Source organism: Bufo gargarizans, chromosome 1 (genome assembly GCF_014858855.1).
Source record: "Bufo gargarizans isolate SCDJY-AF-19 chromosome 1, ASM1485885v1, whole genome shotgun sequence".
NCBI classification, from domain to species: Eukaryota; Metazoa; Chordata; class Amphibia; order Anura; family Bufonidae; genus Bufo; species Bufo gargarizans.
The window spans coordinates 547,361,678-547,386,353 of record NC_058080.1 but is presented as its reverse complement, the minus strand read 5'-3'; the positions used below and the strand labels follow the sequence as shown (position 1 = coordinate 547,386,353).

Here is a 24,676-nt window from a genome sequence, read left to right as displayed (position 1 = left end):
AGCCCTGGATTTTCATACCCTATCAACCTTCTCTTTCTATACCCCCCAAATCCTCAGTTGTCCTCTTGAGGATCTGAGTATAGCTAATTAAATTCATGACTCTCTTATGATGCCACCCCTGTCTTATATGGTGGCTGATGTGTGGCTTTTATTATGAGCTTTGGCTCCAGTATTATTGCAGGATTTATATATTGGAGGCAGTATTATTTAATTTTGTTCTTTTTATATACCCAGTAGTAGTATTGGTGATGACTGGCGTACTAAAAGGCACAACGAGTGGTTGGTATCAGTGGTGCAGTGATATACACTGTTTATTTAGCAATACAAATGTCAGTGAAAATCTAATAGTACATTGTTCATTTTTTTGAATTTCGACAATTTCTCCCCTCCCCCCCAATTTTTTTTGTACAGGTTACAGATTATTATTAATTTGACATACATAATATAAAAATACAGTAAACAAGAAACTATTGAGAGGGGGAGAGGACCATGCCCACACAATCTACAATCTTGTGGTTCAGCATTACTTGCCCTTAAAAACTGCCTTTTCCAAGGCATCCAACTTGTCTGAGTACTCTACATGAGATGGGTAGTTAGTGCAGTCATAGCGGCCACTTGTCCTGACGTATTCAAGGAAGTCTGGAGCTCCAGGATACATCACGTTGTCTGCTAGTAACACAGATCCCTTCTTGAGTAAGTCACGTTCCTGTAGCATATGAAGAATAAACCTCAATTCAAATGTGCAAATAATCGTAAATACTGCAAAATACTCAAGTGTTGTAAAGTCTAGAGTCATGCCAGGTCATATAATGTCTAAAGTAGTCTGAATGACAGATATTAATGACCTATTCTCAGGATCAGTTATCAATATCATATTAGCAGTGGTCTAACTCACTGGACCCCCCGCCTATCAACCATTTGAAGGGGCTGTAGCTCAGGCAGGCTATTCTGGTATAGATTTTTCCAGATCCAGCATTTCTGAATCCTGCTGCCTGCCCACTGGACCCATTGAGTATAATGGGATCCGGCCGCTACCCAGCAAATATGCAGAGAATTTGCAGGCCACAAAAAATGCTGCATGCAACAGATTTTGTCCAGCCAATTTCTGGCATTCCCCGAAACTCCCTGCCACAGATGTGAAAGTAGCTTTACCCATTTTTTGTAGAAAGTCGTTAGGAATGCTTTCTGTCCTGTCTCATACCTAGTAAATGACATACAGTGCCTTGCAAAAGTATTCATTCCCCCCCCCCCTCCCGTATTTTGGTGCCTCACAACCTGAAATTAACATGGATTGAGGATTTGCATAATTTAATTTACACGACGTTACCACAACTTTGAAGATTATTTTTTTTGTGAAGCAAACAACCAATAGGACAAAATAACAGAAAAGGTCAATGTGCATAACTATTCAACCCCCCCCCCCCCCAAACTCAACACTTTGTAGAGCCACCTTTTGAAGCAATCACAGCTCTAAGTCGCTTTGGATAAGTCTGTCTGAGCTTGCCACATCTTACCACTGGGATTTTTGCCCATTCCTCTTTGTAAAACTGCTCCAGCTCCTTCAAGTTAGATGGTTTGCGCTTGTGAACAGCAATCTTTAAGTCTGAACACAGATTTTCTATTGGATTGAGATCTGGGCTTTGACTCTTGTTTGGAGAGTTCCTCGGTCTTCATGGCAGTGTTTAGTTAGTGATGCCTCTTGCTTAGGTGTTGCAGCCTTTAGGGCCTTTCAAAAAAGGTGTATATGTAATGACAGATCATGTGACACTTAAATTGCACACATGTGAATATTATTTCCCTAATTATGTGATGTCTGAAAGTAATTGGTTGCACCAGAGCTTTTTATGGGCTTCCTAACAAAGTGGGTGATTAGATATGCACATGAAAATTTTTCTAATTCTAAACAATAGTTTTGTATATTTTTCTCATTTCACTTCACCAACTTAGACTATTGTGTTCTGATCCATCACATAAAATTCAGATTAACAAAACATTGAACTTAAGGCTGTAATGTAACAAAATACGGAAAAAAAAAGTCAAGGGGAGGGTGAATACTTTTGCAAGGCACTGTAGCTAATTTTCAATTGCTACAAATCATCACTCACCTCCAGTAACTTAGTGTCACTTGTATAAAAGTTTTTGAAATGGTCAATGAATACGAAGTCCACCTGATCCACGCCATAATTAGTTTTTAGACTTGGGATGATTGTCTCTGTGGAGCCCTCCAGAATCTCTACCTGGGCAGTCAAGATATTTCATTACTTTCAGTGAGGCTTTATATGTACAGTACAGCTTTTTACTACAATTAATATATAACATTCTACCACACACTCATCTAGGATGACAACCTAACAAAAATTTTTTTTTTTAAATCTCATCCGTGCACTACAGAAAGCTTCCACAAAGAAGTCTGAAAATAACTTGATATACAGTGCAGGTTTTTAAGCTACAGTATGCTAATTCATTCATAATTTGCATCCAAGTCTGCACAATTTGGTGTACAATTTTTCACTTTGGATTTTGGGCTAGATACAATAGAGAACATCCACTATGTGCCTGCCATGTGTGGTATTCCCTCAGTGTAGAACAACTACACTCACAATGGATAATACTTCTATCTGCCTATTTTGTTTATGCAGGAATCCAGATTCTGGGGGGAACTGCATGACCGAAAACTGGGTTTTTCTAAATTGACTTGGTTAATTTTATGCCACTGTTCGTCAGGCAGTTACAAACTGTATTCTTAGCACAGTTCTAATTGTCACCTTCTGATGTAACTAGTTATACCCATAAAATATTAAAAAAAAAATTATGGCTGTATGTTGTTGGCATGCTAGAAATATACAAATGGGCAGTGGTGTCAGTATCGGAGCATACATGCAGGAGACAGATGTCCAGTGGAATGAGTAGGAGTTGGTATGTATGCCTTCTCCTCCCGCCTACTTGAATTCAGTTAGAGGACTATGCTGCAGGTTGTGTTATCCTGTTTGTCAGGTTTAGGCTACATTCACAGGACGCTCACGTCACGGCTGGTTTTAGAAACAAAGTCTATAGGGGTAGTCACATGGCAGTTTTGTGTTTTTTAAACCGTGAAAATAGCCAGAAATAGGACATGTCCAGTATATTGCGGCCATCAAAAAATAGGACATGTCATTTTTTTTGCCGGACAAACAGAATGGGGACCACTACAAGGGGAGCATTATTCCTACGGTGGAGCACTATGAGGGGGCATTATTCCTATTGGAGAGCATAAATTAGACCATTAATCGTCGGGGGCACTATGGAGGCCACATCATGTCCAGGGAGCACTATAAGGGGCACTAGGTATACTATGAGGGTATGGTATGTAAAAAAATTTTTTAATTCATCAGGTTTTTTTTTAATGGCTGTTAAAAACGGATGCAAATTGGCAGGAAAATGGATGGATGGGGTAGAACTGGAACACAGCTGATAACAGGAGAACTAGACATTTCACACTGAAAACATATTACAGTTTCTTGTCATCGCTTGTACTATTAATTTATGCAACATTGTATGAAATGTTAGTGACCATTTAACAGAAACTTCATACTTCAATGGGATCTAGGTTTACATGCTCCTGCTACATGTGGCCAAAACCCCATCCTCCTCTAGTATCCAATGCGTGCATTAATTTGAAGTTGATACCTTGGTTATAACCACAAAATCATGCAGCCAGTGGGTTTGGTTTTAGCCATCATATGACATAATAAGAACCTTATCTTGAACGCCAGCAAACTCTATCATCTGTTTGGCAATGGTAGCATGCTCTGGTTTTGACTCCACAGTAAGCAGACGACCTCCTTGCTTCAGTAGCCGAGCCATCCGGACGGCAGAATACCCACAATATGTGCCAAGTTCCAGAACCGTGGTTGGATTTGTCTCTTCGAAACACTTTATCCAGAATCAGGCCTGAAATAAAAGATCATTAAACATCAGATTATAAAAGATTTGTTGCAACATGTCAAGGAATAAAGTAGCTCAAAATCCTAAGCAATAAAACAGGTGAAGGAGCAGATATGAACCTTAATTACCATTTCATATCAGCCTTGGTTGTATGGCCTCCCATTCATGTTAAATTTTTCTGATGCAGTTTTAATAAAACCAGTAGTCGAATCTGTCATACTTTTTACTCTTATGATCCACACCTAGTTTAGGCTTCAAAAACTGCATCAGAAAATCTGATCAATACCTGAACGTGTACAGGCAGCCAGTGATGAGTTACCAAGTTTTATGGAGAAAACACAGCTGAATTAGAAATCTAATGTTTTGGCCAGCTTTAGGGGACATATGTATTCACATGTTGTGCTACAGAAACATGATTGCAGAATCAACTATGATTGCATCGGGTATCAAAGTATCGATACGATACCGGGTCTTACTATTTACTGATACTACGCTGGCAGTCTACTATCAGTTGGAAAACCTGTCATGTGCCGCTCTCAGCTTGTGCCATGTTCTCTTCACTAGCACAGTGGAGGAGGGAGTCTCTCCCCACTGTTACGCGGCTGCCGCTGCCACCAATGGGGAGATAGCAGGGAGGGACTGTGGCTTTTTTGGTGTTTTTTTTTTTTTTGCGTGGTATTGAATATCAGAATACTGTTTTGTGTATTGTGACAACCCTAGAATCAACCATTACCTACTGTATATACAATGCTAGTGGATTACCCTCTAGAGTGGACATATATCAAAGACGCATGTGCCAACACATAATACACAGCTGCTGTATACAAAGGCACTCCATGCCAATTTAGTAAAAAGTATTAACAACTTTATTAAATTGCACAACAAATACAAATAACCTCTTAGTGACCACACTGTTTTGGGGCCTTCCTGACCAAGTGTTTCTAATTTTTTCATCGTTGCTTTCCAAGAACTATAATTTCTTTATTTTTTCATCTATGTGAGGGCATTGTTTTTTTTTTTTTTTTTGCAGGATACTGCCACTGAGTTTTTCTCACTCAAGTTTTTATTAAGGTTTTTGGTATAACATACATGTTTATTATAAAGTTGCAATATGAAAAAGCACATATAACACATAATGCTCAAAAAGTAGTAAACCACACAACAGCGTGGATAGGGACAATCAAGAAACATGGAGTACAAAAACTGATAAAATAATTTAAAGTAAAAAGAAAAGAAAAAAAAAAGGAGGGTGAAGAAAAGAGGAGGGGGGGGGGGTAGGGACTTAAGCAAGGGGAGTTAAATTTGTATATTCTGCTCCTCTGAGACGTTTCGGAAGTCTTCCCAAGGGTTTTCCAGAATCTGAAAGAGTCTAGTGATGTCACAAATGATGTCCTCCATTCTCCGATATAGAGTGATTTCCTCAAACCATTCTGGTGAAGGAGGGGAGGGTGATTTCCAATGTCGAGGGATGATTGCCTTTGCTGCTTGAATCATGTATTTCAGAAGTTAATTTTTGTACTAGGGAATATTTAAGTCAAGCACAAAAAGTAGGAGAGCTTCAGGGGAGTTCTGGACTGGAATGCCCGTCATCTCTCTGATGGTTTTGTGTACAAAGTCCCAAAAAGGGGCACAGGACTGTACAATTCCACCAAATATGGATCATCGTACCCTCCTCTGTGTAACATCTCCAACAGCGGTCTGACACTATGGGAAACCACTTGTGGAGAAGCGTGGGCACCCTGTATCATCTGGACAAGATTTTGTAACTCGTTTCCTGGGCCTTAGTAGAGATCAATGCTTTATGGGACAAGAGAAAACTCTTATTCCACTAAGATAGGGTGAAGTGGGCACCTACAGTACAGACCAAAAGTTTGGACACACCTTCTTATTCAAAGAGTTTTCTTTATTTTCATGACTATAAATATTGTAGATTCACACTGAAGGCATCAAAACTATGAATTAACACATGTGGAATTATATACATAACAAAAAAGTGTGAAACAACTGAAAATATGTCATATTCTAGGTTCTTCAAAGTAGCCACCTTTTGCTTTGATGATTGCTGCTTTGCACACTCTTGGCATTCTCTTGATGAGCTTCAAGAGATCGTCACCTGAAATGGTTTTCACTTCACAGCCTTATAAATGGGGTTGGGACCATCAGTTGCGTTGTGGAGAAGTCAGGTGGATACACAGCTGATAGTCCTACTGAATAGACTGTTAGAATTTGTATTATGGCAAGAAAAAAGCAGCTAAGTAAAGAAAAACGAGTGGCCATCATTGCCAGGTGACTACCTCTTGAAGCTCATCAAGAGAATGCCAAGAGTGTTTATAGACTATTATTAAATAGGTGAGGTGGGCTGTGTAGGAAAGCTTAGATGTCCCTATTAGTCATTGGAGTACTGCTAAAGAGCAAGGAGAAGAGTCATGTGCTATGTGTACCCAAGATTTGGAGGTGTCAGTATGCAATATGTCCAAAAACCAGGCATAGAGGTAGAATGATAGTAGAGGCGGCAGTCCCGGAGACCAGTCTCTCCCCCCCCCCCCCCCCCTTTGTCTCTTCAGAGCGGGTCAGTAGTGTCCAGTTAATCCTTGGTTTACCTGGTGACCATACAAATTGCATCAGTGTATTTGAGACCAGAATACAGCCGGGATACGGAGGGGGATGGTCTGCAGGAGATAGAGTAATTTTGGCAGCAAGTTCATCTTCAGTATGCGAATTTTGCAAAACCAGGAGAAATCCCGTCTATTCCAAGTCCCTCCGGAACTGCTGGAGAACAGGGGTACAGTTTAAGCTATAGGGGGGGGGGGGGGGGGGGAGTAGATTGTATAGTTTAGAGTGGAAGGAGGAGGGGATGTCTGTGCTGGTGTGTTCCAAGTGATCTGCAGAATTCTTGATAGCGGGAGGCAAACAGTTTTCCTCTGAGAGCCCTCGTCAGCAAATGCCCACTCTTGTTTCCATATTCATAAAATTTACTATGACATATTTGAATCATACGCTTGTATGACTTCTCCAGGAGGTGTTTAGCATCTAGAAGAGCATTGTGGAGATCACAGAGAGTTGTCAAAGAGTGCTCGTTTGTGGGCAAGCTCCAAAGAGGCAACCTTTTGTAACACAAGTTTGAGGGAATGTGCTCTCTCCTTCTTGAGACGGGAGCCATGTTTAATGAAAGCCCTGCACAGGACACATTTCAAGGCTTCCCATTGTATTAGGAGATGAGTGGGGTCTGCGCTATGGTCAGAGAAGAAGTTTGTTACAGTAGTAGTCAGATCGGCAACGCGCACTGGGTCAAGAAGGAGAGATTCATTCAAGTGCCAGTACACTCATGTTTTGTAAGGAAGGGAGATTTAGAGAGCAAAAAAACGGGGCGTGGTCGGACCACAGAATGTTGCCTATTTGTGTGGTGTCCAACCATGAGAGGGCTAGTTGTTGAAGTAAAATATAGTCTATTCGGCTGTAGGAGGAATGAGGGGCATAGTAAAAAGTGTAGTCTTTATCCATTGGGTGTTGGAGCACCATGAATCATATAATTGTAGTTGGAGCAGTGCTCTTTTAATTTTTTTAATGGTCGAGTAGGGGAGGGAAGCACGTTTAGTTGAATTGTCAAGTGTAGGGTCCAGGGTTAAATTTAAGTCGCCGGAAAGTACAACTGTACCGCGAATGAGAGGCAGTGCTGTATCAACTAGGTTCAAAATAAAGGAGGCCTGATTGGGAGCGTAAGCATTAAGAAACGTAAATTCATGTCCACCAATCAAAAGCGACAGAATTAGGTATCAGGCCCTGGGATTGACAGTACAACCCAGCAGCTGGTGAGGCAGAGATTTATGGATCGCTCTGGCGACTCCCTTCGTCTTATTCACCTAGATTATTTGCAAGGTGCCAGGTAGTGTAGTGCCGATGACAAATGTCAGGAGCTCCTCCCCCCTTGAAATGCGTTTCTTGAATGTATACCTTCTGGCGATGGAAATGGTGGAGTACTTGGGTTCTCTTTTCAGGGGTGTTGAGGCCCTTTGCATTGAAGGACGCTATCTTGAGTGACGTCATGTCTTTGAAAAGGGAATAAACAACGAACAGAGGGAGGGGAAGGACAAACAGATAACTAAAAAAGAAGGAAAGAGAAGAAGAGGGGTTAGGTAACTACAGTGACCAAAAGGTCAATGAAGACAGTCACCAGGGACCAAACAGCCCCGGGGGAGTGTCTCAATCTATTGTGGGTAAGTAACAGCCAGAGAAAAGCGAGCCCGCTACATTCCCTGTCTAAGTAAACTAACAAGCCAATATCTCCAGTTGCTGAGAGAGAGTAAGAGAACCAGAGAGGTGCAAGGCGAAGAAAAAGCTACTACGGCTACAAGACATTAGTCCCAGTGAGGAACATCAGGCAGTCCCTCAGGTGACATCGTCGGGGACCAGCTGATCGCCGTTGTCATCATCCACGAGGAGTTGAAACGGTCGGTCCGATTGTTTCCGTGCTGGCGATCTGGTGGAGGTGAGGTTGTCTCCGCATCGTTGGAGCAGGAGGAATGACGGGTGGCCAGGGGCCCAGCTCGGTGGCAGGTCTAGTTGTTGTAGAAAGTGTGGTAAGTCCAAAGGGTTAAGGGAGAACAGCAACCTGTTTTTTGGAACCTGCAAAAAGGGCGAATGGATAACCCCAACGATAAGGAATTCCACAGTCCCTGAGGAGGTCCAGTAGTAGGCGTAAGTCAGCTCGTTGTGACAAAGTATAACGTGAAAGGTTCTGCAGTAGCGTGATGGAGGTCCCTTCACAAGACAGAGGGGAGGATTGTCGAGCTTTGTTTAGGATTTGTTCTTTGATGACAAAGAAGTGAATTCTACAGATGACATCTCTTGGCTTGGCGCCATCAGGGTTCGGAGGCCTGGGGCTCTGTTGATCTCTATTTGAGAGCCTGGTGGATGTCCTAGGATTCCACTAAATATTTTTACGATCGTGGGCAATAGGTCTGCTGTCATTATTGATTCTAGAAGGCCTCTAATCCGTATCCATATGACTATGGTTTTCTATGTTGTCCAGACGTTGTAGAATATAGAGTTGCGTGTCGTGAGTTTGGGCCTTATCTTGTAAAACTTGGACGGTTGCAGACAGAGTTGTGTGGTCTTGCGCAACAGAGTTAACTCTAGTGTCAAGTGCAGCCAGCTCGGAGCGGACCTGAGAGATTTCCCTTTTACTTTCTTGTAGAATGCTGGTAGCAAAACTGGATAGGTCTGCTTTAGAAGGTAGAGAGCAGGTGCGCAGGTCTGCCATAGTTGGCAGTCTGGCGTCTTCATCAAATAGGTCTGCGGAGGGTGGAAGTCTCAGTGAGCGGTGCAGGGGAGATCCCTGATGGGGCGCAACTGTAGAGTCAGTCGCAGCCTTGGGACTAAAGGGGGCCGCTCCACGTGATTGCAGGTGGGAATCGTCCCATGAAGATCCAGTGGAGATGCTGCCAGAGAGGGTCCAGGGGAGCGGGAAGGGGTTCTTGCACTGTAGGAAGAGAAGGGACACCGTTTGGGGTGGTCGGGGGACCCTTGTTGGCGGCCCAAGGGCTGTCCCTGGAGATGGAGACCCAGGTGGGGTGATGATTGGCCGCAGAGGGGCCCCTGGTATACATCTTGGTTAATTAGTATGTCTAAGGCGAGTGCCCAGTGGGCCTGAAAGGGTTTACCATAGACCCCGGGTAATGTCCACTGGAGTGGCAGGTCTAAAGGCCGGTGGTGCTGCAGCCTGTGAAGTGTGGGGTGAGCCTCCAGGACAAAGTTGGCACACAGCTATGTTCCATGGTGATGTAAAAGAGTGCAGCAGAGGTGATCTGGGATCCGGCGTCTGGGTGAAAGCAGGGCCAGTGCGTGCGCATGGGGAACAAAATTCAGAAGTCCAGACTTTGGTCCCGCTCATGATCCTCGGCGGAGGCAGGCAGGGAGGGCACGGATGCCGCGCTGCTGTGGACCGCGTGTGCTGGGCTTTGGCACCATCTTGAAAGCGCATGGCGCGGCAATGAGGAGCGGAGCTCAGTAAGGCAGAACACCGGGTGAAAAAGTGGGGCAAGTCGCCTTGGGAGAAGGTCAGGGGAGCCGGTGGCCGGGCTCTACACTTCTTAAGAGTCTTTCCCATCAGGAGCAACTGGTGTGGAGAGAATTTCGCCCAGTGTGTAGCGGAGCTCTAGCAGAGCACATCTTCACTCACTCATGGCTGGCCATGAGTGAGTGAAGAATTTTTATAAATTTTGCGGCGTTCATTTTTCGGCATACATAACATAATTTTGGATCAGTATGATTAGAGCGATATTAAATGCATATATTTTTTTTTGTTTTGTTTCACATCGCTGCATCTCAAAACCCATAACAATAATAATTTTTTATTTTTCTTTCTATAGAGTCGTGTGAGGGGATATAACATTTTTTGTGTGCGACGACTTGTAGTTTTCATTGGTATCATTCTGAGGTAAATAACACTTTTTGATCGTTTTTGTTAAGTTTTTTTCAGTGGCGACTAAGAATAGTTTTTTTTTACGGTGTTCACCATAGGGGATAATTTACATGATATTTGTGTATTGCAGGTAGTTATGGACACAGCAATAGCAAACATGTGGGGGAGACTATTTTATTTTTAAATGGAAATTTTTTTTTTCATTTAATAACCACTTAATAGTCCCGCAAGGGACATGTAAGGGATTAAACAGCCTGATTGGCACTCCTGCCGATCCTGGCTGTAAGAGCAGGAGTGCGGCTCTTGTATCAAAAGGTGGCGGCCCAGCCTAAGGCCCCTTAGTCAGGCAATAGAAGTTTTGGAACCGCGCTGCTTGAGACTATGCTCTCCGGTTCACCGGTGAATGAAGCAGGGCACCAGCCTCTCTCCTCTTCACCTAAGGGATCCTATCTTCCACAGACCACCTCCTCTACAGGATTAAGAAGATTTGGCAGAGTAGTGAAGCACCCTCTTACAAGTTTGGTTAAAAGGTTTTATTCTACTCACAAGAGTTGGTAGACAAAAGGCATTTGACACAATAAAAACCGTCACGTTCCTGCCCGACCCGGGTTTCGCTCTCTGGCTTCCTCAGGGGCGACAACTGCGCATGTCCGCAGTGGGGCCCTTTAAATAGCCCAGCTTCTCAAATTACAGGAGCCGGTGTTAGCCCAAATCTTATTCAGATCGTATTTATATATGCAACAGTTTCAAGTCATACAAAATACAAAAATACAAACAATAACCTTCCTATACATTCAGAGAGAATCTCTCCCTATTCCGAACATTTATTAAAATACTTCCCCTTTCGGGTTACCGCATTTCTGTTTCACAATAGACTTCACTAGTCCTACTCCTATACATTTTTATCCCGTGACATATCACCTCAAATCCTCATTTTCCTATCGGTTTATGCAGCCTATATCTCAAATCCCTCAAGTGCATCCCTCATTTATCTATGCCATTCATAATGCTATTGCCTAAATTCCGCCCATTTATGGTCACGTCATTCAGGTGCTCTCAACCACCCCTCTTCCCCATGACGCTCACATCACATGGCACAACCGCCCATTGAACGTTCACTCCCCATGACGTGGCTCAAAGGTCCTCAAGAGGGAAGGTAAAGAGCTCACCGAATAGCGTCACCCGTAGAGATGGTTTACACTATGCATGGTTTTAAATCAAATTCTATGTTTAGGCCACCTGGCTGCAGGGTCCCTAACTGGTAGATCCACTCTACTTCTTTTCTATTAATTTGTGCCAGCGGGTCCCCCCTCGCCAGTGTGGCCTAACAACTTTTACTCCGGCAAACTTCAAGCCCCGCGGATCTTTCCCATGTATGAGCTTGAAGTGGGCCGATACGCTATGGGTCATCAGCCCTTTCTTAATGTTCCGTAGATGTTCTTGAATCCTTATTTTCACTTTCCTCACTGTCCTGCCAACGTACTGGAGCCCACAGGGGCACTCCAGTACGTATATAATACCCTCATTCTCACATGAGCAGTTTCCTCTTATACGGAACTCCCCTCCATTCTTCTTGGATATCATACAGTTAATATTCCTTAATCGTCCTTTAGTATTACGATTCTTGCACCCTGCACAGAACCCACACCATGTGAATTTTCCTCCTTCCTTCTTTAGCTTTACACCCACTGGAGGGATAGCACTATGTACAAGCTTCGTTCTAATGCTAGCCGCTTTCCTAAAAATGAAGGAGGGATTATCAGGTATGACTTTTCCTAGTATTGGGTCATTTTTTAAGATACCCCAGTTCTTTTTCACCACTTTTTTGATGTTATCAGACATCGAGCAATATTTTGTCACAAAGGAGAACCTATAGTCCTTTTCATTCTTTTTTTCCCACATCGGGACCAGCAGCGCAAGAACTTGTCCGTGTTGGGACACAGGACTGACTTTTATATTTTATTTTATAAGGCCCCTTAGTGACCGCCGTAAAAAGGCGTATGTGTGGTCACCCAGGGGTTAAAAATCAAGGAAAGTATGATGGGGCAAACTACTATGCACAGGGTGACATATCGCTAGGATCAATATATAACAATAAAGTATATACGGTACGGTACATAGTGTGAACAGTAAATAGGGTCATACAGACCATAGGGACAGTCACTGGCCCAACACAGTTCAGAAAAAGCCAGCAGCGAAACACTTGGGCTAGTGACTGCCACTATAGTCTGTATGCCATTTACTACTTCCTGCTGAAACAGGTTACTATTACTCTTTGCTCCACTATGGTATAATTTATGCACTGTATCAGCACTGTCACTTTATTCTGATGTATTGATCCTAGTGACGTGTCACCCTTTGCATGTTAGTTTCCCCTATCATAGTTTGCCTGATTTGTTTATTGCATTTGTTGTGTAATTCAATAAAGCTGTTATTGCTTTTTATTAAATTGGTGTGGAGTAGCTTGGTTTAGCGTAGTATACAATTCTAGAGAGATTCCCAGGCTAAACTTTTTCTTTCTGTATCACTACTATGCTCATCTCTATCCCTGGATTCAAATCCAATTCTTCATTTTTTACTACGTTTTGATTTGATTTGATTACATTTTGAAAATTACCAGTTTTTCCAAAGAAGGAATACATGATTAAATCATGAACATAAAGGGGCACATTTACAAAAGTATTTACACCACTTTGTGGGCTAAATAGGTCGCAAATTTTGTAACATGCAATTGGTCAAGTAAAATTTGCAACTTTTTCTTGCTTACACCACTTTTCTAAAGTGGCTATAAAAGGGGGCGCAGCAAGGGCACAGTTGAAGGCAGACCCATCTCATTTATCATTTTCCATGCTGGTTTTTGGTGTGGAAAATGGCTTAAATCTATGCCAGCAAGGGGGCTGATGTAGAGTTAAGTCTGTCGCATGGCCTCCTGAACGACGCACCAAACTTATGTTATGTACATAACTTTAGCACTTCCTCCGGCCCACAGAGGGACTTAAGATTGGTGTGGTCTTAATAAATGTCCCCCAAAGTATCCAAGGAATCATATTTATTATGTACAATAAGACTCCAATAACATAAGAAAAAGGGGAAGGAGAACAAAAAGGAAGAAAGACCAAGTACTATCATGTTATAAGACTGACCCGGAATAATCCAGCCAAGGTTGCTATAATTTACTAAACAGATCTTCATTATCTAATACCATACAATGCAGTCTGTTATTAACTATAATCCAGTTTAGTTGATATTTAACCAAATCTAGAGGACTAGGTGCTGGATACACACTGAACAGTCTCATTTATCACAGCCTGTGAGCCAGGACACAGCCGTATATTAATTAATGTAATTGAATACAACGTATAAATCCTCCTCCAGAAAATACGACCCTTCCCACAAAATATGGAGGGGGACCCCACATTCCCACAATTTCTAAAACATAGCAGAGAGGCTGATGGAAACATTTTGGTTTGGACAATCTAGCAGGTACTAAATACAACCGTAGAAAAGCCTTATAATTGGCCTCCGCTAGCTAATTATTTATCAAACTTTTAGGCTAGTTGCACACTAGTGCTATACACAAAAAAAACACTTGTCTGTCATCATAATGAAGCAGGGCTTAGGCTTGTATCACACAGATATAGACCCAGATTTACTAATCCTAAGGGCTCATTCACACGGCCGTTGTTTGACCTTTCCGTGCATTGGGGCCGCAATTTGCAACATTCGTGCGGCAGCCGCGACGGATCCAGAACCATTCAACTTGAACATGTTCTATTTTTTTTGCTGTGCGGAAGCACGCCTTCCAGATTGCAGGCCGCAATATGGGCACAGCCGAACAATGGCCGTGTGCATGAGCCCTAAAGATGGAAAAAGCTTATAGTTGTATTACACTGCCCGATGTTTGGGCAGTGTGAGCGCCAGTGGATGATTATACAGGCTGATGCAAACTAAATGTTGGAGGAACGATCACTCCCACTGCGGTTCTTTCCTCATTCAGTGCTGTTAATTATTAGCGCACATCCCTGATTACACAGGATACTCAGGAGATGTTCTTACTCATTTATCGGCTAATAAACTGCTCAGTTGTACAGGCCTATTATCAGGGACGAGCCTGAAATCGCTGTGACCTAATAGGGCTCTTAGACAGGCTGTCTAGACTTGCACCAGGTTTATCACAGGGGCTTGGGCTGGATGAAACATCTGGTGCAGGTATAGACTCTTGTCCAATTTATGATGAGGCAGTCCTGTGCCCATGGCGTAAAGTATTTCTGCTCACATTTACACCTCTTTCCAGGAGTAAATGTTAGTACATTCGCTGAGGCTAGAGTCCTGGCCCTGGCACGGCCCCAACACACCCAACTGGTGAACACAGCATAAAGCTAGCCATGCAACTAAATACTGTTGCACGGCCGGTTAGAAAAGTAGAGTTGCTACTATTTTACGTCTAAAATAGTCGCAAGTCCCGTAGTAAATGTGCCCCTATACCTACTATTGGTTGGCTTACTTTGAGACAGATTTTTGCACCAGAATAGTAGTGCAAAATGGTGACTCCTAGTGCCCCTCTCCCACGAAGCTGCACCCTTCTCCACTAAATCCCACCTCTTGTTGAGCAAAAGTGTAGAAAAACGCATTTTCGGGGAACAAATTCCTTATCAGCTCCAATCTTGTAATCAGAATAACTCCCTGGATGAACAGCCATCTCCAAAATTGTAGTTACTACAACTTGTGTATTATATTGAAAATTATATTCAAGAAAAACATCCAGGCCCCTCTTGAACTCTGTTTTACCACATAGGGAATGCCATAAGAACGAAACCCATAAAGCTATGGTGGAATAGCATTTTTTCCAATTCCACCCCAAATATTTTTTCCAGCTTCCCATTACATTGTATGCAATATTAAATGGTGCCATTAGAAAGTACAACTTATGCTGCAAAAAGCATCCTCCCCCCTCCCAAATACAGCTATGTGAATGGAAAAACTAAAAAAGTTATGCTCCAGGAAGACAGGGAATGAAAAACGGAAAATCACCTTTAAAATATCGTACATGTAAACTTACGTAGGTTAGTGACACACATACTCGAGTTAGATATATTACCTTTTTCATCTCCCACATTCATAGCCCATTCTTTTTGGCTGCAGTATTTATCGATGTGGTCCACCACGCTCTGGGGGTCACCTTTAGCTGCATTTTCCTTTACAAACTCCAAAATCCTCTGTTCCTTTGACTGAGCCATTGGTCCAATTCTGAAAATCAAGTAAAGTTTATATTGAAGCAGTCTTATACTGTACTGTATCCACTAAAATTTATAAGTACTCACAGGAGATAGCTTAGTTACTTGCTTAAGGCCATTTTCACAATGTCAGTATTTTACAGCAGTATTTGTAAGCCAAATCCAGGAGTGAAGCCTACAGAGATGAAAAAAAATACATACGGCCGCGTGCATAAGGCCTTAGGCCCCTTTCACACAGGGGATTTTTTCTGCGCGGGTGCAATGCGCGAGGTCAACGCATTACACCCGCACTGAATCCGGACCCATTCATTTCTATGGGGCTGTGCACACGAGCAGTGATTTTCACGCATCACTTGTGCGTTGCGTGAAAATCGCAGCAAGCTCTATTTTGTGCGTTGTACACCCAACGCAGGCCCCATAGAAGTGAATAGGGTTGCATGAAAATTGCAAGCATGCGCAAGCAAGTGCGGATGCGGTGCAATCTTCTTGCACGGTTTCTAGGAGACAATCGGGATGGGGACCCGATCATTATTATTTTCCCTTATAACATGGTTATAAGGGAAAATAATAGCATTCTTAATACAGAATGCATAGTACAATAGGGCTGGAGGGGTTAAAAAAAATATAAAAGATAATTGAACTCACCTTAATCCACTTGTTCGCGCAGCCCGGCTTCTCTTCTGTCTTCATCTGTGAGGAAAAGGACCTGTGGTGACGTCACTGCGCTCATCAAATGATCCATCGCCATGGTGCTGGATCATGTGATGGACCATGTGATGAGCGCAGTGATATCACCACAGGTCCTTTACCACACAGATGAAGACAGAAGAGAAGCCGGACTGCGCGAACAAGTGGATTAAGGTGAGTTAAGTTATTTTTTATTAACCCCTCCAGCCCTATTGTACTTTGCATTCTGTATTAAGAATGCTATTATTTTCCCTTATAACCATGTTACAAGAGAAAATAATACAATCTACACAACACCTAACCTAAACCTGAACTTCTGTGAAGAAGTCCCGGTTTGGGTACTAAACATGCCGATTTTTCTCACTCACGTGCAAAACGCATTAAAATGTTTTGCACTCGCTCGGAAAAAGCGCACATTTTCCCGCGGCGAATCCGCATCTTATCCGGGCCAAAAACATGATGCCCGTGTGAAAGAGGCCTAAGGGAAAGATTTCTGGCTCTTCAGTGTTTTGGACCGGCTCCTGGTTCTATCTTACAAATACAGTGGTAGATTTGTCCAAACTAGTGTAAAGTAGAACTGGCTTAGTTGCCCATAGCAACCAATCAGTTTACACCTTTCATCATTTAGGGCTTCTTTGGAAAAGGAAAGGTAAAATAAAATTTCACAGGCTGAGTTCACACTTCAGTTATTTGGTCAGTTATTTCGATTAGTTATTGTAAGCCAAAACCAGGTGCATAAAACATTATACCTTATCTATGAGTAGGCTTCCCTACTGGTTTGGGCTCGTGCATTGGATGTTTTGCAGTCCGTAAATTGCAGATCCGCAAAACACAGATACCGACCGTGTGCATTTTGTGGAACGGAACAACCAGCTCCTAATAGAACAGTCCTATCCTTGTCCATAATGCAGACAATAATAGGACATGTTTTATTTTTTTTGCGGAACAGCTATTTGGAAACGGAATGTACAAAAAGTAATTTTAGTGTTTTTTTTTGCAGCCTCATTAAAGTGAATGGTTCCTCATACAGACCACACATTGCAGAATGCACGCGGCACAGTTGTGTGCATGAGGCCTTAGCCAGTTTTTCTCTACACGAGTATGATAATCTCCCCCAATGACTGTGAAAGGGGTATTGCAGTCAATCTGTGTTGATTGTGCACTGCATTTTGGGTACTGTACATTGTGCCTTAGGACTCATGCACACGGCCCACATACGGCGGGTCCGTAATACACGGGCATCGGCCGCGTGCACCCCGCATCACGGATACGAACCAATTCTGTGACGTTTTTGTCCGGGCCTCCACACCACAAAAAAATAGAACATGTTCAAGCTGAATGGGTCTCGATCAGTCCCGGGGGCCGCACGGATGCATTGGGGACCGCAAATTGTGGTCCCCAATGCACGGAATGGCCGCACAACGACCGCGTGCATGAGGCCTTATTTTGAGAATACAAAAAATACAGCACAATACATGCCTTCCAATACAGCATGTTGCAGTTTTTCTTGTTCATGCTAAATCTGCATATTACTAGTGCTGTATGAAAATATGGCAGTGTGCACAGCTCCATGGGTCACCACCTACACCATGTTTAGATGCATAGCAGACTTGGTGAGCATATACTCGAGTGCAAGAGCTGTTGTTTTTATGCGGAAACGTGTGCGTGAATGTCAGTAGGATTACCACCAGCTCAAGGGGCAGATTTATCAAAACTGGTGTAAAGTAGAACTGGGTAAGTTGCCCATAGCAACCAATCAGATTCTACCTTTCATTTTTCACAGCTCCTTTGAAAGCTCCTATGGGTCTCCAGCAGTTTGACTCTTAGGCCTCTTGCACACGACCATATGGCTTTTTCGGTACTTTACGGTCTGCAAATTACAGATCCGCAAAAAATACGGATGACGTCCGTGTGCATTCCGTTTTTTGAAGAACGGAACAGCTGGCCCCTGATAGAACAGTACTATCCTTGTCCATTATGTGGACATTAATAGGACATGTTCTATCTTTGAATGAAACGGAAATATGGAAACGGAAGGCATACGGAGTACCTTGAAATAAATGGTTCCGTAGATGGAACGGAAAAAAAAAAGGCCTTAGGGTCCATTCACACGTCTGCAAAATGGGTCCGGATCCGTTCCGCAACGTTGCAGAATGGATCCGGATCCATTCATTTTCAATGGGGCCTGGAAAGATGTTGACAGCACAGAGTGTGCTGTCCACATCTGCACTTCCGTTCCGCAAAAAAATAGAACATGTCCTATTCTTGTCCGCAGACACTTTGCTGGTACTGTAAAATGCTGCGGATTTGCCGCACTAAAATCTGCAACGACAAATCTGCAGCTAATCCGTCACGTGGGACCCTGGCCTCAATGTTGCACCTGTTTCCGTAGCAGTGTTTCCAGCAGCAGCGAAGTGGATGAGATTTAATACAATCTCATCTAGACGCTGATGAGAGTGTCCTCAGTGAAATCTGAAAAGCAAGTTGTGCCCGATAGGGTTGCCATTGTGATGGGCTCATTAATGCAGCGTTTACACACACCCCAGCCCCCGTGTTAATAATAAAATAAAACACTCACCCAGTGGCGTACCAAGGCGGCGGGCGGGGGGGCGGCCCGCCCCGGGTGCCACTCACAAGGGGGGTGCCATGACGGAGTCACCCCTCCATCCACTGCTGCACCGCGACGCGACTCCGCCAGGCGCCGGCTTCTGTGGAAGGATTATTGCGGCGGCGCGCAACATGACGTCACGACGCTGACGCCGCGCCGCCTTCACCGAAGCGGAAGGATCCATTACCAGCGGTCGGACGGAGCCTGAGGCATCATCAAAATGTGAGTAAATAATTGTGTAATTAAGGGGTGTGTGTGTGCGTAATTAAGTGGGGGTTTGTAATTAAGGGGGGGGGGGTAATTAAGGGATGTGTGTGTGTAATTAAGGGAGGGGTAAGGTGGGGAGGGAGGGGGTGTAATTAAGGGGGGGGGGGGAGTGTGTAATTAAGGGGGAGTGTAATTAAGGGGGGGTGTAATTAAGGGGGAGTGTAATTAAGGGGGGGTGTAATTAAGGGAGGGAGTGTAATTAAGGGGAGAAGAGGGGGGGGGGGTGTAATTAAGGGGGGGAGTGTGTAATTAAGGTGGGCAGGGAGGGGGTGTAATTAAGGGGGGGAGTGTGTAATTAAGGGGGGGGGTGTAATTAAGGGAGGGGGTGCCAAACAAAGGGTTCGCCCCGGGTGCCAAATGCTCTAGGTACGCCCCTGCACTCACCTCCTCCATTTGCTCTCCATGCTGACTGGATGTTCAGGACAGGACCTGCGAGATGTCATCACGCTGGAGCGCAGGTCCTGTCCTGAGCTTCCATTCAGCAGGGAGAGCAAATGGAGGAGGTTAGTGTTTTTTTTTTGTTTTTTTTTCAGAAGCAAACTGGGGGCACTAACAGGGGGGGCATTCTTCCTCCTGGGGGCACTAATGGCTGGCATTCTTCCTCCTGGGGGCACTAATGGTGGGCATTATTCTTCCTGTGGGACAAATGGGGATATTATTCTTCCGGGGGGCACAAATGGGGGGTATTATTCTTCATGGGGGCATTAATGAGGCCATTACTCTTACTGGGGGCATTTATTCTGGGGAAAACTTTTGGTGGGGCATTAATATTACTAGGGGCACTAATGTGGACAGTATTAATTATAGGGGTCTGATGGGGGCATTACTATTAGTGGGGGCAGGGCCGGCTCCAGGTTTATGTGGGCCCTTGGGCGATAAAGACACAGTAGGCCCCCCTTGTGGTATTTTGCACAAATTACTCAGTAATGAAACTGCAGTGGGGTAATACTGTATGGAGGGGGCACTGGGTGACAATATACTGTATGTGGGTCATTATACAGAAAAGGGTGTACTGGGGGTCATTGTAGTCTGTGAGGGGGCCACAGGGGGTCATTATACCGTATGGGGTGCTACTGGGGTCATTATATTGAATGGGAGGACACTGGAGGTCATCATACTGTATGGAGGGCCATTGGGATCATTATACTGAAAGGGAGGCACTGGGGGTCATTATACTGTGTTAGGGGCACTCACACAGTATAATGCCCCTCCCCCAATGGCCCCCTAACAATTCTATCGTTGCTGAAGTGCAGAGAAGCCTCAGCTCATCTTCCTTCAACTTCATTGCAACCTGAAATCTCCAGATCTGGAAGTGATATAGACCATGCTCTGTCCAGCAGAGGTTATCAGGGTCACAGTCCAGTCCATCAGGGTGGATCAGACTCCATGCAGAGTGTCCGGTGGGATCCAGCAACTACCTGCTGCTCTTATAGTTCCAGAGCACAAATTCGGGTGCCCAGCTCCTCTCCTCCTGCTCTAGACGAACAGAGCGCCGACCACTCAGGTTCCCCTCCCCCCTGATAGCAGCTACAATGTGTTGGGTGTGGTTACATAGCATAACCACGCCTCTATGCAAATATTCAACACGCCCACCTAATGTGGGCATTAATAGTTCTGGGGACACTAATGGGGGTATTAATATTATTGGGAGCCACAAAAAACTATTTGATACATATGCAAATTAACCTGAGATGAGTCCTGTATGTGAGATGAGTCAGGGACAGGACTCATCTCAGGTTAATTTGCATATGTATCAAATCGTTTTTTTTACACAATAAAAGCACACAGAGCTATGGGGACTGGGTATTGTGGATGTGCTAGCGGCCATCTAGCAACTCATGTCCTGAGCTCTATACACAAAATCCCGGTGACAGGTTCTCTTTAACGCCCTGTGTTAAGCGACGCACCACAACCACTCCCCTTTGGGGTGTGGCTTAACTTGGCCGGTATTTTTTGTTGGAAAAGCTGGCAACCCTAATTTTGTATCAGCCAGCACGATAAATGGCAAGTGCACCAAGAGGTCCCTCGTCGCCTCTATCCAGACATCTCATGACGGCTCCATGTTACATTTGGACTTTGCCAACCAAGTCCATTACAACTGCAGGATATTACGGACTTTTATGTTTATTGTGATGTATTCATTTACTTGCATGCATTTTTCTATGAACCTTTGAATGCAAACAGAAGCAGATGTGTCTTTTTCCTGAATTCTGTACATAACTCACAGTGTGGATTTTACATGTGCAGTATGTCAGTTTATATTTGCCAATATCTGCCATAAATTTCACCTTTGTAGTGCAAAGGGTGAAAAATACTGTGAATACTGCGCTAAAATCTGCGCAATTTGTTGAGGGTTTTGCCACTGCGGATCATAGGAAGATCACTACACATGGCTATACCCATGCCTGTACACGTGGTGGGTAATGTGCAGATTTTAATGCAGAAAAACTGCAGCGTAAGACTTATGCCGTTGCTCAACCGTTCTGTGCCTTGGTCCAATGTACGGGCAATATCCGTGCGGATTCCTCCGTTCTGTATTGCTTTCCGCATCTTTTGCGGCCCCGTTGAAGTGAATGGTTCCGCACCCGAGCCGCAAAAACTGCGGTTCGGATGCGGACCAGAACAACGGTCGTGTGCATGAGGCCGTATTGTGCGGATTTTTATTTGGTTTTCATATGCAAGGCAACTTTATCGTGTACATGTGACGTTTCAGTCCTACTTGGATCTTTTTCAAACACTAGTTGCCATGGGAAGAAAAAAAGAGAATTCACCTTCCTCAGATCACTATTCTCTTTTTTTCTTCCCATGGCAACTAGTGTTTGAAAAAGTGTTTATTTTATTCACTGTCTTCTACGGGGGTTGGGACCCCACAACTGGAGCACTCAATTAACAGGACACAAGTGCAACATTCTACTAAGGCCTCTTGCACACGAACGGATGTATTTTGCGGTCAACAAAAAAACGGATCCATGTGCATTCCGTATTTTGCGGAACGGAACAGCTGGTCCCTAATAGAACAGTACTATCCTTGTCCGTAATGCAGACAATAATAGGACATGTTCTATTTTTGGGCGGAACGGACATACAGACACAGAATGCACACGGAGTAACTTCTTCTTTTTTTGGGGGGGGAGCCATTGAAGTGAATGGTTTCACATACGGTCCGCAAAAAAAAACGGAACGGACACGGAAAGCAAATACCTTCCTGTGCAAGAGGCCTAACTAACTAAGCCAGGTTTCCTTTGGACCTTTTTTGATAAATCTCCCCCTAAGGGCTCATGCACACTACCGTTGTTGGCCGGTGCCCGTATTGCGGGCCACAAACAGCTGGTCCGAAATATGCGGGCACTGGCCGTTTGTGCATCAGATCACAGATGCGGAACCATTCACTTGGGCGAAGGTGCGGTGCCGAACGGAGGCTGGACAGCCCTCCGCCCTGCAAAATTTAAAATACAACTTGTTTAAGTTGAATAGGTCTGCATCTGTTTGCTCCAGCCACACAGACTGTGCCCGTGCATTGGGGACCACAATTTGCGGTCGCCAATTTAAGGAACAGGCAACACACGTTCATGTGAATGAGCCCTTAAGGTGAAATTAGACAAATAGTATAAAGGGGGAAAAAAAATAATTCTGGGGGTCATAGGTATGTGAAGAAGGATGGAAATAGGAAAGCTCACCAGCCTGCAGGGTCCAGAAGCCGGCTTCTGTCCTGCACGGATCCACTGTACAAGGACCTCACTGGTGAGTCGGGCTTCTGTCCTGCACAGATCCACTGTACAAGGACCTCAGTGGTGAGCCGGCCTTCTGTCCTGCACGGATCCACTGTACAAGGACCTCAGTAGTGAGCCAGCCTTCTGTCCTGCACGGATCCACTGTACAAGGACCTCAGTAGTGAGCTGGCTTTCTGTCCTGCACGGATCCACTGTACAAGGAGCTCAGTGGTGAGCCAGCCTTCTGTCCTGCACGGATCCACTGTACAAGGACCTCAGTAGTGAGCTGGCTTTCTGTCCTGCACGGATCCACTGTACAAGGAGCTCAGTGGTGAGCCAGCCTTCTGTCCTGCACGGATCCACTGTACAAGGACCTCAGTAGTGAGCTGGCTTTCTGTCCTGCACGGATCCACTGTACAAGGAGCTCAGTGGTGAGCCAGCCTTCTGTCCTGCACGGATCCACTGTACAAGGACCTCAGTAGTGAGCTGGCTTTCTGTCCTGCACGGATCCACTGTACAAGGAGCTCAGTGGTGAGCCAGCCTTCTGTCCTGCACGGATCCACTGTACAAGGACCTCAGTGGTGAGCCGGCTTTCTGTCCTGCACGGATCCACTGTACAAGGAGCTCAGTGGTGAGCCGGCCTTCTGTCCTGCACGGATCCACTGTACAAGGACCTCAGTAGTGAGCTGGCTTTCTGTCCTGCACGGATCCACTGTACAAGGAGCTCAGTGGTGAGCCAGCCTTCTGTCCTGCACGGATCCACTGTACAAGGACCTCAGTGGTGAGCCGGCTTTCTGTCCTGCACGGATCCACTGTACAAGGACCTCAGTAGTGAGCCGGCTTTCTGTCCTGCACGGATCCACTGTACAAGGACCTCAGTGGTGAGCCGGCTTTCTGTCCTGCACGGATCCACTGTACAAGGACCTCAGTAGTGAGCCGGCTTTCTGTCCTGCACGGATCCACTGTACAAGGACCTCAGTAGTGAGCCGGCTTTCTGTCCTGCACGGATCCACTATACAAGGACCTCAGTGGTGAGCCGGCCTTCTGTCCTGCACGGATCCACTGTACAAGGACCTCAGTGGTGAGCCGGCCTTCTGTCCTGCACGGATCCACTGTACAAGGACCTCAGTGGTGAGCCGGCCTTCTGTCCTGCACGGATCCACTGTACAAGGACCTCAGTGGTGAGCCGGCCTTCTGTCCTGCACAGATCCACTGTACAAGGACCTCAGTTGTGAGCCGGCTGTCTTGGCAATGCTGATTTTATGCTTCTTGCACAGCATCTTTGCACTGATGTGGTGTTGGGCCCCCTGAAATTCAAAGCCTGGTAGCATCTACAACCAATGCGACCCATATAACTACGTCACTGCATAAAACATGCTATGTCTCATTCACAGTCAGTGATTTCCATCAGTGATTGAGCCAAAAACCAGGTGCAGCTCTAAACACAGAACATGTGCAGATCTTTCCCTTATACCTTATGTCTGTGGAGGCTCCAATCCTGGTTTTGGCTCACAATCACTGATGGAAATCACTGACCATCAGTGTGAGTGAGGCTTTACTGTGGTGAAAGTATCTAAGAACAGCACAGTGGTATAAGTGAATAATACAATATACATACCTGCCTCCAAGCTGTTGACCAGGAAGAAGAATACTGTAATCTGACTAGGTAGAGACAGAGTACTGTAGATGTCCTGCTTCGTTACCTTCAGACCGGTAGTGACCTGTATACGTGATAGAAGATTCTACAGTCCATATAAGCTTTACTGCACGAGCTTACAATCCATACTCACAGTGAACCAGCCCTGCAGCTCCAGGAAGTGTAGTC

At 44.7% G+C, this 24,676-nt stretch overlaps 1 protein-coding gene across 1 annotated transcript; it reads right to left on the bottom strand.

The window, feature by feature from the left end:
• Positions 1–280: 280 nt before the first annotated feature.
• Positions 281–24,676, bottom strand: LOC122924471 (catechol O-methyltransferase-like). Its single transcript, XM_044275578.1, is given in 6 exon segments — positions 281–706; positions 2,106–2,237; positions 3,736–3,903; positions 3,905–3,930; positions 15,444–15,592; positions 24,642–24,676. Coding segments are annotated over 5 exon segments (648 nt in total). The 5' UTR covers positions 15,583–15,592; positions 24,642–24,676; the 3' UTR covers positions 281–523.